This window comes from Hyalella azteca, unplaced genomic scaffold (assembly GCF_000764305.2).
Source record: "Hyalella azteca isolate HAZT.00-mixed unplaced genomic scaffold, Hazt_2.0.2 contig8861, whole genome shotgun sequence".
NCBI classification, from domain to species: Eukaryota; Metazoa; Arthropoda; class Malacostraca; order Amphipoda; family Hyalellidae; genus Hyalella; species Hyalella azteca.
This window is the reverse complement of record NW_025938944.1, coordinates 1-17194: the sequence shown is the minus strand read 5'-3', so window position 1 is coordinate 17194 and position 17194 is coordinate 1. Positions and strand designations below refer to the sequence as shown.

The 17194-nt window shown below is 37.9% G+C and overlaps 1 protein-coding gene across 1 annotated transcript; it reads right to left on the bottom strand.

The window, feature by feature from the left end:
* Positions 1–320: 320 nt before the first annotated feature.
* LOC125178322 lies at positions 321–14102 on the bottom strand. Its single transcript, XM_047881808.1, has 11 exons — positions 13452–14102; positions 11246–11369; positions 10750–10957; positions 7960–8100; positions 7168–7325; positions 6729–6851; positions 6203–6243; positions 4977–5261; positions 3646–3758; positions 3047–3224; positions 321–542 (listed from the first exon to the last, which is right to left on the bottom strand). Exons 1-11 carry the CDS (start codon positions 14100–14102, stop codon positions 321–323), a joined length of 2244 nt encoding a protein of 747 aa, XP_047737764.1.
* Positions 14103–17194: the final 3092 nt, after the last annotated feature.

Genomic DNA, 17194 nt, shown 5'->3' with positions numbered 1-17194 from the left:
ATCATTAAGTGAAGTATATTTTATCTATTAATAGGTTTAACGATTCAAACGTAAACCTTACATTCCACTTTTGTACTTTAGAACTTGTCTGCGAATCCGAATTCTCATCGACGAGTTCAAAAATTCTGTACTCAAAATAGTAGGTCCACTATCCAGCTCAAATTAGCATTAGTTAGTTTCGTAGGTTTTTCTTACGCTCAATTAAAATGTATAATAATCGTATCATAATCACATATAATTACCTAATTCACTCTATTTCCGCAAATCTATCCAGGAATTTTAAATTTCCATTTGACCAATATTCACTGAAAGAACTCCATTCAGTACGCGAGACTAACGGAGATGTTATGAAGGTGGAGGACGTTGCGTGCCCACTGCACATGCTCAGAGATTTCTCCCCGCAGTTGCAGAGGTCCCAGTCTCTGGTGCCAGAGAGGCAACGCAGATTGTCTGCCCAGCTTTGTATCCCAGCGTGCTGCAAATATCGTCCTCCACACGCCGGGACGGTTCACGCCCACGCATCTCAGCTCGAGGTTCCCGCCCTGACGGAACACACTATCTCAGAATATCCACAATAATGGACAATTAGTATTTACCATTTCTACACAGTTTCGAATGAATGCCCATGCTAGAAAATTATAGATAATAGATAATTAGTGTTTAGCATTTCTACACAGTTTCGAAAGAATGCCCATGATAGAAAATTATAGATAATATACAATTAGTGTTTAGCATTTCTACACATTTTCGAATTAATGCCCATACTGGGAAATTATAGGAGATTTGTACCAGTTATCATGTACAAACTTCGAATCCTCTTTAAATGGTCAACAAATGATTTACTAACATTTCAGTGTGTTTTACTAACGCAATTGCATATAGTTATTGCAAGGAACACATTCATGAACACATTCAATAATAAAGGAATTTCAACGAAAGATTTACTTCCAGGATTGGCCACAATTACAATGAAATAAGATTATGTATCAACGCAGTGAATAATGCTGGTTATTAGATCGCTTGGAGAACATTTCATCTAATGTACACTACCGTTCAAAATTTTGCATGGGTTACATTGAACTGTCATTATTTTTGATGAAAAGTACTTTTTTTCAACGAAGAAAACTTTTAAACTAGTCCTAACTTTTTTGAACTAGCCCTAATACTCTTTATATTGTTAATGTATTAAATGACTGTTCTAGCTGCAAATGTCCGTTTTTTTTCTGCAATTTTTACGTGGAGGCCCATTTCCAGTAATTATCACTCCAGTGTTCTAATGGTACAGTATGTTTGCTCATTGACCCAGAAAGTTGATTGATGATTAAAAACCTTGTGCTATCATGTTCACATTTCTGAAAACAATCTAGATCATTACAGAAGATACAAAACTAAACTTTCTTTGAGCAGATTGTGTTTCTGGACCCTCACATTTGTAAGGCCAGAACGCTCAAATGGCCAGAAAAAGAAAACTATCATCTTAACCTTGACAGTCATTATTCTTCTTTGAAACGACGGCTATTCAACGTGAGATATTGCTGAAAAATTGAAGATTTCCTTCAACGGTTTACTGGACTACATTCAGAAGAAAAGCTGCGCGGTGCAGAGTGAGAGACTCGGTCTCTCGCACCCAGCTCCAGGGTTCGAGTCCACTCGGGGCAAATTCTTAAGTTAAGCTCAGCTCATGGCCAACTCAGACATTCATCCAGATTTGGTTGATAAATAAGTACCTGGCTTTTCCAGGGTGCTGTGTAATGCAATTATGGTCCAGGCGGGTCAGCGAGCCAGTAATGGTCGAGGAACTAGCTCAGAAATGTGTTCTATCCAAATAGGGCCAACGACCACCCAGTCCACCCACTCACAAGTTGCAACTACCAGGGTGGGCGCAATGCACTCACAAACTCTCCCTTCAGAGGACATCACAAACAGCTAACTAGAGTAGATAAAGAAGTGAGAAGGTGCGTTGAACAACTAAGCAAGAAGATAAGTTTATGAGAGTCTCCAGTTTGAGAAACAAATGCCTCACAGGACTCCGTCCAGCATCTTCATTAAATACTACCCGCTAAACACCAGTTTCAACATCTACAGTGAAGAGCTGACTGCGGGATTTTGGGCTTTACGGCAGAATGGTACAAAAATAGCCATATCTGTGACTGCGTGTTTGTTGCAAGTTTGATGCGAGTTTTATGTAAAAACAATGTTAAATTTCAAATGCAAATAATAATCTAACCTTATCAATTTCTTGACCCGATTTTTTCGTCTCTTATTATTTCTTCACTCTTAATTTCTCCACGTATGGTGGTGAATAAATGGGACTTTTCATGGAAAACAAAAAATTGTTGGGTGACCCTAAGCATTTGAACTGTAGTGTAACAGAGCAAGATAAATCATCTGAAACGCGTAAACGTTTCTATGTTTAGACGGAGTGCGGTATGATTCAAACTGAATTTATCCTAAGCATGTACGCCAAACAAACCCTTTCTGCTTATTATAGTTTTTAAGAGATGCACGCAGTCTTGGTATAAATATGCGCGCTATATAAAACGAACTGTTTAGGAATATAATTCACCAACGTGATGGAGTGCCTAATTTACGTCATTCGACATTTAAGATTTAACGAAACCCTTCTGGTTACTTCTTTTTATCCATTAGACGATTGGTAATTATAAAACTTTCTGATTATCAAAATTACAAAATTATTATTACCTCTAATTTGAATGCGTGTCATCACATCAAGTTGCGATTTGCTATGGATGATCTATCAGATATAAATTGTCTATGGAACTAATATCAAATTTAAAATTAGAGACGAGAGAAGCCAATTGATTTCTTTATGAACAAAAAAGTGAGTGACTCACAGAAAGTCAGTTAATTTGCTGGTCTACATGTACGAAAAATTCGGCCGCTGATTGGGCATGAAAAGTTTAGCAACGAAAGTTTTTAGAGCTTGACAAATATAAATTATTGATAATTCCCACAGTGACTTTTCCTTTCCACAGGGCATTTTACTTACCTTAAATAAGTTGACAGTACAGAACTTGAACAGTACCTTCCTGACGGCGACACTGCGTGGTTCAACGACGACTTTTTCAGGCCTGGGGTCTATCAGGATACTGGCCGTGCCCTCAGCGTCAGAGTTGAACGCTCGACACGTGTAAATGCCGTACTCGTGACCTCCTATGGAGTCGACGAGCAGCATGCCTGTGCAGCAGTCCGCATTGTATAACCTGCCACGTATAAAGAAATTGTCTAGATAACTTTTCACTTAAATAATAACTTGAAATTAACTGAATAAAGAGAACTTTCTATTGTCAAGATAACTTTCACTTGAATAATAACTTGAAATGAACTGAATAAAGAGAACTTTCATCTGTCAAGATAACCTTCACTTAAATAATAACTTGAAATTAACTGAATAACTGAAATATCATACTACACGGATTACTTGATTGATCATCAAAGTCAGTTTGGCTTGACTGGACTGTGACGCGCGGCTTTATAAAAATTAAGAGATTGTAAGTTCATCCGCCAATCATTGACGGCCTTTCAAGCCAAATCTACCAATCATAGACAAGAAAATAAAGCGTATATAAGTACTTACGTTCACTTAGCGAGTTTTTAAAGTATGGCCGTAGGAAAGTAACTAACGTTTGCGAGGTGCCGGTGATGGGATGGGCGTCCAAGTACCATTTGAAGTCGAATTGCCCGTCTGAAGATGCCACCGAACACTTGACCTCGAGTATCATAGAGTTGATCTTGAACTGCTCGGTTCGCACGTAACTCATTTAAAAATTGTTTAATTAGCAGATCGCCATCAGCAAAAAAAAAATATTGTTGCAAATGGAGAACCCGTACCTTTAACTGATAGCTGAACCACGCAGACCATATTTAACCGCTTTTCTTGATTCAAAAACAATGATTGGAATGCACTGCAAATAATGTCAATGTTATGAACGAGAATCGTATGAAAGTAGAGATAGTGAATCATTAACTTGACACCAAATGAATACTACCTATGTAGAATATTAGTAAATTTGTCAGCTGCAGCGTTAGCCTAACACGTTCTCGAACGGAATTGTTTCGTCATTTGGAAGTAAAATTAGAGTAGAACATGCATTTAAATAATGCATCATCTGCATGAAATAATGAAAAACCATCCAAAAGATACTTCAATCTATCCTATGTAAAAATTTGCGCTAAAAAACATTGGTTATGAAAATATGAGCAGGCAGAAATTTGTGTCAATAAATGTCTTGCGAGTTCCATAAGCTTTGATTTTGAATGGTCGGTCAATCACGAGAATTATTTTATAGCGAAGTTTTTTTTTTCATTGCAAACGAAGGCGTTTTTGTCCTTAAATGAAAACAAAGAAACCCACTCAATAAAATTTTTATATCAAATGAGTTGCACCTTAACCATATTAGATAATTACCCTGCTGTACCTAAATAAAAATTTTTATAATATCGTTCCTAGTGGTTGCATTTCGATACATACACATAAAAAGTTTAGAAGAATAAACCTGAATCAATGTGAATGCGGAAGATTTCCTCATAAATATCAATACGCGATCTATGAGAGTCGTATAATCAGCAATATGGATGGATAACTCATTGTATGCATCCTAATAAATTCTACTGAACTATAAAAATAAAACTTAAAGCCAGAAACTGTCAAAAATATGAAAATTTCTGTTCAAGAAATGAGATTTCGTTGTCGTTCATGTAGGACTGCCGACGAATGGTACCAGCCTACTTGTGGAAACGGCATCAAAAATTTTAGATTTTATTCTGAATTAGTTCGACTCGCACATAGTTTAATTGGGTAAAAGCGAAAATTAATTTAAATAAATTACGCTGATAATTAATTATGCATGCCTGTTACTGAAACGCTGTTTGCTTTACTCTAAAATTGAACTCGGGGCTCTGTGTGCGCAGTACGATCATCAACAACAACACGCAAGATGAAAACATGAGCTGACCTGAAGGGTGAGGTTGCCGCTGAGGTCTCGTTTACGTGACTCCCTTGCATTTTCTTTGCTGCCAATCGCAGCAATGGCCTTCACGACTTCAGCTTGCTGCGACCAGCATCCTTCCCTCACTTCAGTGTCGCGGTCAATTTTACCGTCATATGAGAATTTTGTTCTGTTTTCTTTTAAGTTTATGTGCTCCGAGAAGTTTTCAGACTTGCCCAAGCTGCCGTTGTTTCCAACCCAAAACGACTGGCTAGCCATGGTAAAGCAAGAGTCGTGAGACGCAGGAAGTTTCTGTCGAGGCACGAATCAAGAAAATAGAAACACGATATTTGTACGATTCAACATGCTCTTGTTTGAGAATGAAACGGCGCAACACAGCACGCCTACTGCCATTTATTTGCTCTTTATGGGAAGCTAGAGCGAGACCAAGGCGCCACTTCATGAGCACGTTCTTCGACACTTGGTGAGACTGAAGTTAATATTTTTACATAGTCAACTTTTAAACATGAACAGGGCCTCCTGAATAATAAACTGAGCTCCCGTCATATAAATATGTCGTGGGATAATGTAAAAATATAATCGTGATTTATATCTTAATACTATAGAATATTTTAGGAAGAATGCAAATTTGGTTAATTTTTGATTCCATATCATTAGACGTTTAAGCAAGAAAATATTAGTCAGCGTCTACGAGGTGTAGATATACAGCGTCTACGAGGTGTAGAAATACAGCGTCTAAGAGGTGTAAAAGTTCAGCGTCTACGAGGTGTAGAAATTCAGCGTCTACGAGGTGTAAAAGTTCAGCGTCTACGAGGTGCAGAAATTCAGCGTCTACGAGGTGTAGAAATTCAGCGTCTACGAGGTGTAGAAATTCAGCGTCTACGAGGTGTAGAAATTCAGCGTCTACGATGTGTAGAAATTCAGCGTCTACGAGGTGTAGAAATTCAGCCTTTACGAGGTGTAGAAATTCAGCGTTTACGAGGTGTAGAAATTCAGCGTTTACGAGGTGTAGAAAATCAGCGTCTACGAGGTGTAGAAATTCAGCTTCTATGAGGTGTAGAAATTCAGCGTCTACCAGGGGTAGAAATCCAACGTCTACGAGGTGTAGAAATAGTGCAAAAAATTAAAAAAAATATATGCGTGCGTATATAAACTATTTTGACTGCAACGAAAGCAGCATTGTAACGTTTCGCGCTTATCATTAAGAGACAGAGAAGTTTTGCAGTACCTACCGAAGGATGCGAATTTGCGAGTAGGTTGGAGCTCGCAGGTACTGGAAATGGAAAATAAAAAAATTATTGATTTAATGTATAAGTTGGATCTGCAGAGGGAAAGCAGAAGGAAACAATTATTATGCAACCAGAAAAACAAATCAAGTTTGCACAACGGACGAGTGATCGTAATTTTCCACTGGACTTTAATGAACGCTTAATTACACGAGCAAACTGTAATTTAATAATGTCTGCTTAGGATCAAATAATTGTATACAGGTGCATAAGTTTAAAATGATTTTTTAAAGCTGAAACACTTTCATGCATCTTTTCAGTGTTATTGTTTCAATGATAGATATAGCAATTAGCACATTTAAATGGTAGAGCGCACTTGTCGGGAAGCAGTGTTCGACTATGTCCGCTTAGTGTAAGCTATCAGTATGTGCTGAAAGAACATTTTTAAAGATAAAAAGTTTTAGGTCTAATTTGTAATGTTTTTCCTACTTGATTGCTAAAGCAAGTAGCAAACTGCAATGGTAGAGCTCACCAGTCGGGAAGCAACGTTTTTTCGGAGCGCAGAGCAGCAGCGAAAGCTGGTGGGGATACGACACGAGCCGGCACTTTGCAAAACGCAACGGGCCTTTGCTCCACCGAGAGGTGTTGGGGAGAACTGAGTGCAAGTGCCCGATATTTTTCAATGCAGGGTTAAATGCAATGCAATAATTACCACCTTGATCATGGTACTAGATAAGATGGTATTCCTGTGATTATTCAAAGCGCGAAGCACGCACAGGGCGAGATCATCTAGTTGATGCATCACTCTTGATCATCAAGTTTATGCATCACATCAAGGAAATTGTGAATTAATACCAAGTTTGCCTTCGGAGAAAATGATTTCTGATAATAGGCCAACTAAATTAAAATTTTCAAGGTTTCCATAATTTAAAAATAAAGGATATTTCAGTAAATTTACATGGAATTGTTACCTGTAAAATTGAAGTTCTCGAGAGGGTAGAAGTGGTGAGGCAAGTGGCAACACACGCCACCGTAAAATTCTCTCTGCCCACACGTTCCGTCGTCTCCACTGTCACACTCGTCTCGCATCTGACACGAGCACGAGGTATGTCGTCCGCCTTCCACATCGCTGAAGTTGATTTGTCGTTTTAGTATACGTGACAATAAAATGAAGACGTACGGTTGATTAGATGGTACCGTGAGTGCCATGAAGATTTGTGACGTCCGAATATTTTGAAAGCGGTAAACTAAGAAAGTGTGTCGGTTCCAATATTATCACAGGAAATGAAGCGGGCCACATAAGAAGAGGAAAGAAAACGAATATTAATACGAGAGGAAATTTAGCTAGCCGATATAGGAGAGAAAATGTACTAAAATGTAGCAAAAAGATAGAAAGTCAAGCTGCCGTACGAGGGTAGGAAATTGAACAGCCGCAAAACGCTAAGATATGGAGCTGGCAATGAAACGATAGGATATAATGTAACAGGTAAAATATGCAATGCAAAAAGTAAAATATAAAATGCATAAGGTAAAATATGAAATGCATTAAGGTGAAATAAAACAGCCGCAAATGCAAAAGGAATTAAAATTGAATGTGCCGTTTAAGGCGACATAATCAAGCTAGTTATAGTCATACGTGTAAGACTATAACTAGCCCTACTACTATAGCTGGCCGGTAAAAGCTTGAAAATTCAATATCTAAGTTATTTAACGCAAACACGAAAATATACGGGGTGAATAACCAAGAAAAGTTTTTTCATTACCTACAAATACCGTTTGTGCCGCAGTAACTGCACTGGTTATTGCGTGAGCACATACTGCCGAACTGGCAGAGAGGACCGGTGCTGCCCAGCATACACTGGCACTGGGACTGCAATGTCACCGGACCCAGCCCGCCTCCAACTCTGCTTTTGGAGAAACACAAAAGCGTATGTGACTGTTGTGAAGTTTTGTTGGATTTTCTGTCCAACATTCTCTGATGTTTTGTCAGTCTCTGTCACTGATGTTTTTCATGAATCTTCGGTAAACCTCTGAAATGCCAAACACAAGACCCAACCTGAAACCTAAGCATAAAACTCACTTGCCATAAAATTTTTATAATTACGTTAACTCCATTGATTTAGCTAAAAATAGTATACAGAAGTAACTGTTTTTATTATGATAAATGAATAAGAGAGAGAAAGATAATAAAAAAGAAATCCAGACATTTCGAGAAAAAAATGGTGCATTTGAATCGAAAAATGGAAAAAAATTAAATAATCGTAACTTAAACGAATAACCTATTCCGTTTTGTCACGCCGTTCGTAGCTCCATTTTTAGCGCATTTTCGCATTTATGGAAAAAATGCACTATTGTGCTAGCCATGTCCGTCTGTCTGTCTGTCCGTCCGTCCGTGACCTCAAGTTTTCGTCGACGAGAAAATGCGCTCTGTCACTTACTGCAGTGAGTACTAAGTTATATTTTTTTGAGTATGAAGCCCGTAACAACGGAATTCGCAGGGCGAAATTTAACGGCCAGCTTAATCCGGCCACGAGTTTAGCGAGAAGATGGGCTGACACAGCCGGAGCTTCCCTCATCCTTCACTCAACTCGGACGAGGTAAGGCCGGGATTCCAGCACCGACCCTCGTGATTAATGACGTTGTTTACGACAACTTATTTCTCCCCTCAACCTCCTGACACCCTTCCCGGCGCCTCGTAGCCTGCAGAGTGCCTAGCAACAGCAGCGGTATAATTATGAATAGCTAGCAACGTATCGTAATATTAAAATTCAAGTTTATCGAAGTTTTTCGCTGTGGCTAAAATGAAAAAAAAATCGCAATAGCCAAATAAGTATTTTTTAAACAAGGTTTTGCAATTTTTTTTTAAATAATTGATCGGCAATGTTAAATATCAATACCGCAGGCAGTACCAGACTGGCACAAGTGTTTCTTGTAGTCTTTGCAGGAGATTTTTTGATGTATCGCTGCATTATTTAATGCGAAATTTTTTGGCCCATAATATTTTTGAGTGTGCTCAATTTGGCTGGCAGGCAAAAAATCATTCGACATAAAAAAGGCTAAGAAATTCGTGAATAATAATATAATACATACGAATAATAATAGAAAAGAGAAGAATTTTTGAGAGGATTGACATCATCCCAAACAACTTTTTGTATTAGAATGTAATGCTTGCAGTGAACATATTAACTGAGAATATAACCCTATGGTTTAGCATGCACTACGAATATTAGTTGAATTTAGTTCTATGTCACTGTTCATGAGTCAGTGTAGTTCAATAGTTAATTAACGTCTTATTCGGCAATCTCAGTTTATTTGTCAGTTTAATCGAAATCTTCTATAGTTTCTAAGAATGTTCTAAATGTTTCCAAAGTCCTTCATTACTATAAACAAGTTTGAACTACTAGTTGCACCAGGTCTTCAGAATCATGCAATTTTATTTGTTAAATTTGATGCACTTATCGCTCTGTCGAGCAGAATGTCATAGCCGAATAAAATGAAACAGTTAAGCGTATATTCAGCAAAGCAACAAACCCACATGACAAAATGACTCGTCTGCACATTATACTTTACGCAATACAAGGACTGTAAATACTAGAATAGAAAATTAATAAACAGTCAAAATCCACCAAACCTCCAGCCCAAGAAACATTCGACTAGTGATTCGTCTTCTGACAACGAAAAAATTTGGCAATTATAACTTTTGCACGTGAATAGCAAAAACGAGACAGCGAGAAATGAATGCGATTTGCATGATAGCACAGTATCATATGAGTATAGTTGCTTCGGAAAAGACAATAACTTGTGACGTGCTCTATAATAATTTGTAGAGCATACAGTGTGCACCGACAAATCGGCGCAAAAACCTTAGTTGTTTTCTGTTGAGAAATGCAAACAGAATTTTTTTGGTTACCTATGATATAATTAACATAAACCAGCTAATATGAGGTACTTGTCGAGTTATATAATATTCATTATTATCCGGTACAATTGAATGTCATCGGGTTTTGAGAGTTCTACTTTTATTACAAGAAGTAGTGCAATAATGATCAATTTCAACCTTATAAGAAATAACTTTCGGTACGCCACATTATACAGTTTTGAAAAGTGCTCGTATTGAGCCCAATAGAGAGTGCCATTAATATAAAAGTTTCCATAAGTCGAGTCCATCAATCTACACGATAAATGGATGCCTTTACCACGTCGGTGGTCTGAGCAGCCAGCAGGTAATGCGGGCGGCACTAAATTACATTCTATGCGTCCTGGGCAGGCAGTAAGTCTCATAACACTTCACGCAAGAAATATCAATAGGAAAAAAGTGGTTCTTGATTCGCGCGAAGCAAATCAAGAGAATTGAGAATTTTTAACCGAGCATTCCTAGTTGAACTGCGTAGAACCTCCGTATGACGGGGTAGCCGCTGCCACGCACCTCCGTATGACGGGTAGCCGCTGCCACGCACCTCCGTATGACGAGGTAGCCGTTGCCACGCACCTCCGTATGACGGGGTAGCCGTTGCAACGCACCTCCGTATGACGGGGTAGTCGTTGCCACGTACCTTCGTATTACAGGGTAGCCGTTGTAGTGGCAGTCGAAGGGCGTGCCAACACGACGTTTGAGTCCAGCATGGAAATTCTCGGGTTGAGGCTCGTTATTCATTTTGACCAGCCGAGATGCATCTCTTAGTCCATAGAAATTCAAGGTTTTGTTGAACATTTCAAAGGTGATATTGTAGCCCTTACGACCACCCAGGCTTCCGAGAGAATCTACAAACACAAAAATTATCATTTATAAAATGACGCACACGGTAAATACTATTTAGCAAATGAGCATAGTAGATGGATTAGGTCAGGAAGAGAAAACATTTGGAATTCATTTTATTCAAAATAATTAACGATTCTTTCCAGCGACAGATTTTTGTTCTCAATCACTCGACGATCACGAATCTAATTTAAAATGACCATGAAAAATATTTATATCATAGATCTAAATTTTCTTGGAACCACGCTTACATCAAACATGAAAAACAATACATTACGCATAAAATTACGCACCATTGTTGGGCTCGCCAATGGTGAGGTTAAGATGATAAAGTTCTTGTATGTGGATTGGCACCCTGGTTTTGTGATAATCTATGACCTTGCAGCTCGCCGGCAAATTCTGTTCGCACTCGGAGACCTGGTGGAGAGGACGGGAGGGGGATCATCAGTTTTTTTATGTTCTTGGCTAGCAGGAAACTGGAACTGATATTATGACGAGTTTAAGGACTTACAATGAAAAGGCCTGAACTTATAGGGAAATGATAGGCATGGATTACATTCAATACGTCTTGGCAGAAAAAACATACCTTTAGTCAGGGATACGATATGTGTCAATCGCATTAAATAAATATTGAACCTATTTTCAAATAGTATATAAAGAGTAGAAAATTTCTTCGGTAGAAAAATTTACGAATGTAATCTACTCAATTGGAAGAGGAATGCTATCGTTAGCAAGACATAAGATATCTATTCGAATAAAAAGACTTGACGAAGATAGGTCTTCGAATAAAAAGACTTAACGCATTAATTATACAGCTCAAGTGACGCAAGATTCAGAAAGAAGCCTATAATTAGTGACTTAATCACTTAAAATATAGATAAACAGTCACACCATGAATTAAGCGACGCAAAAACTTGACCTTATGTTCTTCTTGCAATTTAGAGAGTTCTCAACAGACTTGAGGATAATTCATTGGAATGATAGGCATCGTCAGATCTTCGTCAATGCTTGAGCTGTCATAAGCCGGCGAATTTCGTAAAAAATGCGGAATGTTCATCTTGTGAATATTAATTTACCGTAAAATGGGGGTTACGTTGACTCCCGCGAGGTAACTTTGACCACTTTTCGTTTTTTTTAACATAAACCCCCAAAACGCAAAAACTATTTGACATAGAAAAATTTAGTCAATGGCCATTAAAGGCCTAATACTGAGGCTACGTAACACAATAGAAAGATTTAAAAAGTTTGCATATCTAATCGGTTAAAAAATTAAAAATGTGACCCACGAAAAAGAGCTATTATTTAAAGCCTGTAGGAGTACCCCATCCAATTTTTGTATTTTTTTTTTTTTGTAAAATAACTCCAGGTTTTGATGCATTGTAGTATAACTCTTCTAGTTACATATACAAATGACAAACTTTAGGAAAGTGTCATAGTTTGCAAATGGGGGGCGCCGCCCCCCAATGGAGGAACTATGACCACCTAATGACAGCCGTGACAGGGTAACATTGACCGGCTTGGAAATTAAGTTAAAATTACCATAGGTACCTATATAACATATTTTATGTTTGATACACCTATTAACGTTTTTTCTTCATGTTTCAGCCTCTAGTCTTATATATGGTAATTTTAACTTAATTTCCAAACCGGTCAACGTTACCCCTCACGGCTGCCATTAGGTGGTCACATTTCGCCCATTGGGGGGCAGCACCCCAATTTGCAAACTATGACACTTTCCTAAAATTTGTCATTTGCATATGTAACTAGAAGAGTTCTACTACAATGCACCAAAACCTGGAGTTATTTGGATTTATTTTACCAAAAAATAAAATTGATTTTACCACCCGGTCTAAGATACGCCAAGAGCTGGGGTAACAAAGACCATCACTTTTTTTTAAATTACATCAAAACAATGAGAGGCAGGAGCCAGCAATTTATGGTGAGTGAAGCTATAGTATAGACCTGTATTTTGCATGTTTCAATTTAAGTTTAACTTATCTAGTAAAAAAATGGCATCATTTAAAAAAAAATGATCAAAGTTACCCCATTTAACGGTACATCTTTCTAGAAAATTTTTTAATAATACGAAAAGAGCCTGCAGAAAAATACGAAACGCACGAGACTTAGGATCTATATATCATCCAATGAGAATGAACAATTTAATTAAATCTGTTATATATTAAATACGCACTTGGCATACTACACGTTTACCAAACGCAAAACAGATGAGCTCAGGGTAAATACGTCACCAGTTTTAAATGTTGAATGTAAGGCATTCAGAAATTAGTGGGACAATAAATACATAGCATCCAGCTTTGCGTCAAGTATTGAAAGCACGTCTATAGTATCGCTTCGCAATAATTTTAGATTGCTTTCTCAACCAAATCCACTAAAATTTAATTTACGACTCAGATTTTCTAAGTTGTCACTATAACAATGTACATCGGAACAAATGCGACAAACAAGAGACAAGGTAATTCCCATACGAAAGAAACTCACAATGCTGTTGTGCTCGACGTAAAACTCGTGGAAGAGCAACATGACACGTTTAGCGAAGGTCACTATGCATGTTGACAGGAGTGGATGCTCATGTGGAAATCCACGAGAACAGATAAAACCCAACCTCCAATCGGCGCCATCCATGTCAATATGAAGGTAGCCGGAATCATCGCAATGAAGACAGTTGTCGTCGAACTCAGTTTCGTTAGTACTTTCCGAAGACACGGAGTGATTTATTCGAATATTATCAAGCATTAAATTAGTTTGACTTTGTAAAGAAGCCAAGCTGCTGGCGTTGACTGGCATGTATGAATCACCAACAGAGACGGATTTCGCATTGAGAATTGAGGATGAATGTTTCTCAGACGAATCTAAGTACATGGAGGGTGCGATCGAGTGGAGGGAGGAAAAATTGACGTCAGATTTAAGATTAGGTTTCAACAAATTTAACTGCTGAGGACGGAGATCGATGGGAAAGTTTGAACTTGATTCCGTAGTTTGCTTGTGGCCTGCAACGAAGGCCTCCTGACGAACGGAATCAAATGCTGTTGTCGTCGCATTCAATGAAGATGTGAATGAACGTTCATTGCCTGAAATTTTCACAAGAGTCGATTCCTTGTCCGCGTTTGATGCGCGAATGAGATCACCCATTCCCGACCTGTTCACAGAAGCAGGCTCGACTAAAGTGACATCAGAGGAGTGCGAATATCTAGGATTGGTTGAATTTTTCAGTGTAGTCAGATGGGCGGGAACTAGTTCGGTTACGAAGGATGCATTGTCATTGAATGACTCCGGTGAATGGCCATCAAATCTTGTAGCCTTACTAGATGAGATGTGTATAAATATGTAAATAATGTTGACATAGCCACTTCTCATTTTTGATCTGGAACAAAAATTCGAGTTTCGTTTAGACACAACATACATTTATTTAATAAGACATGGAAATCTAATAAATTATATTTTACAATTTGGAGAAATTAAGAATTTAGGATGAACTCATGGATTTGGCTGCTAACCCTGTCTGGGCTGCAATGATGGCACCGCCACAACCGTGCCACGGTCGTAACCTTACACAACGGGTAACCGTGCATCTTTTTTTAACGAGCCACTAATCGCACAAAATATTTTAGACGATTAAACCAGATGAACAGATATGAAGTAAATTCAAGTACACATAACCAGCAGGGTTGATCAGCTTTGAGCGGGGCGCACAATCCCAGAGATTATAGAGCATTCGGTTCCATAGGGTCGTCCTGGCTGTCGTTTTACAAAGATCTCCAATTAATTCGTATTTCGGAAATTTACATCGTATTATTTTTTGTTATGAAGTTAGGTTAAAAATAATAGCAAAAAATAACTTCCAACTTCAAATTTCCAAACATAGCTAAGTTTTGTGTCGCACGATACCATCTAACGCACAAAATTGCAGTCCCAGAAAATATTCCAAAACGATTGGTAATGCGAACGCGCGCTCGTGAAGCCCCTACCGTACCTAATGCATACACTTGCAGTGCACGGTTACAGAATAGTACATACCATAGCTTGAATTCAAAATTAATGCCATTACCAAGAGTATCTATATCTTCCAATTAGTAACTTGGAGATGAGGTGGAAATTTTCATCACTTAAATCCTTGCAAGTATAAAGAATGCATCTCACAGTATCTTATGGGCGACAATGCAGGTGCATAGTTCAAGTTAGTTAGCAATTCGAGTTTCGTATGTACAGCCACACCTTATTTCATGTTCGGTGTATAGTTAATTAGTTATGCACGACTGTCTCGACCGGAAGCAACTGAACCAGTGAGCACAATCAGAATCTAAAGTTATAGAGTGTCTCATTTCTCATAGAAATCCGGCATTGACAAATGAAGCAAGATGCAAAAACGTTCATCTGTAAAAGAGGGGAAATTCGCAGACTTCTACTTGCAGTAAATAATAATTTTTGATCCAAGAATGCCGAACGTACTCATGACCATGTGGAATGAAAAAAACGCCAAATTTAAGTTTGACATTCGATTTGTGCACAACAGTCCAAAACAGACATTACATTGAATGACATTCCTTTTCACCATCCCAAAATTAAATATTGCTTGAGAATTATTTATCAGTCATTGACTTCTTCGAATCCTCTCGTATTTACCGCGATTTTTAAAATGGTAATTTCTTATAAAAATCAACTTTCAAACTGTCGCCAGCGAGGCAATACACAAATAAAAAATATGCTATCACGGTCGTTCAGTTGACACTCGACATCTGCTGACTAAGCAAAATTCGTTCATGTTACGCAACCGCCACCAACGATCAAAGGAAGAAACAATTTTGTAAACAAGACACGCCAAAGTTTTTGCTCTAACACGAGGACTTCCACTCAAGCCTCAAAGCAGTTCAATCAGCGCACACCTTCTCAGTCCGTGTCTATCGCTTGACTAACCGCTAACGGCAATTCGCTCATCGCGGTTTCATGTCTCGGTTGCTACCTAGATGATTCAAAGCGAAAACGGGCAAAAAGTATCAAAACGGCCACAAACAACTAAATTATATGTAAAGAAATTATGGCTATATGGTACTTAATTGATTCATTCACACTGCGCAAAATCACTTTTTAGACCCTTTTAGATGTCCGAGATTACATTATGTTAATTAAGGAATGAGAACCCAGTGAAAATTATTATACATCATGCAAGACTGAAAACTATCGATCGTGCAAGTGGATAGTCTAGTCTCGACACTGCATGCATGACGAAACTCATATATAATTAGAAAATCATTTTCTTTTCCTTCTAGTAGTACCGTGTTTTATAGAAAGAAAAACGTAACTCCTACAAAGAAAAACGTAGCCACTAAATTTTAATCAGTATTTGACTGTTCTCCTTGCCACTTAAATATTTTTTCAGTCGTTCCTGAGGGTGCGCAGCCGTCGGCCATACATCTTTTTAAGGCCCAGTATTTTAGGTGCATAATAAACAGCACTGCTAGATTGATAGATTATAGACTGATATTGTAACATAAATATTGGTACATAAACATAAAGATATACATTGTTAAATATATATTTCCTTAAAGTGATAGAGATATATTTTATAAAAGATATATTTTCCATAAAATATATAGGTACTTCCATAGAGATGTATTTACATCATTCTCACATAGAGATATATTTTCATAAAGAAATATTGTTACATAAACATAGAGATGGACTGATGGTGCGTGAAGCAAATTACGGACCAGGCAATAAGTCCGGCAGCTATCTCAATCAATCGGCAGTTATGGAAAGATCGGGTTCCAAAGGCCGGATCCCTTGTGAATCAAGTCACGAAAAATTCAAGAATCGGCAACAGGCCTTGGGCATATTTCTTCAGTGCCGACGCTTCTATTCTATTCTATTTCATGTGATTAGGGCCGAGGAAAAAAATGTGAGTTTTGTCATTTTTAACTGGAATAAATTAGTGCATTTAATTATAAAACAACGACAACAACTCCAAAAATGAATAGAAACCAATTAGCAGCCATTTCAACAATAATAAATTTTCAATTAACATCCGTTATTTGAACAATAATATCCGACATTTAGTGTGCAAATCGGAAGATAATGTTGACATACGGTGTAACCTGCTGTAGGAAGGGAATAACGAAAGTCTCATTTACGACTGGACTAACACATTGAGCAACATTTTCTCAGTTATGGTCTCATAACAACTCAATTTTAAAATATGTACAGTTTCGAAGTTGATATAAGTAAAT

Coding starts and splice junctions, on each gene's coding strand:
- LOC125178322 (XM_047881808.1), bottom strand. CDS start 14,102: ATGGGTGATCTCATTCGCGCATCAAACGCGGACAAGGAATCGACTCTT. Junction 11,370..13,451: donor ACGTCGAGCACAACAGCATT/GTGAGTTTCTTT, acceptor CCTCTCCACCAG/GTCTCCGAGTGCGAACAGAA. Junction 8,101..10,749: donor GGCTACCCTGTAATACGAAG/GTACGTGGCAAC, acceptor CTCCAAAAGCAG/AGTTGGAGGCGGGCTGGGTC.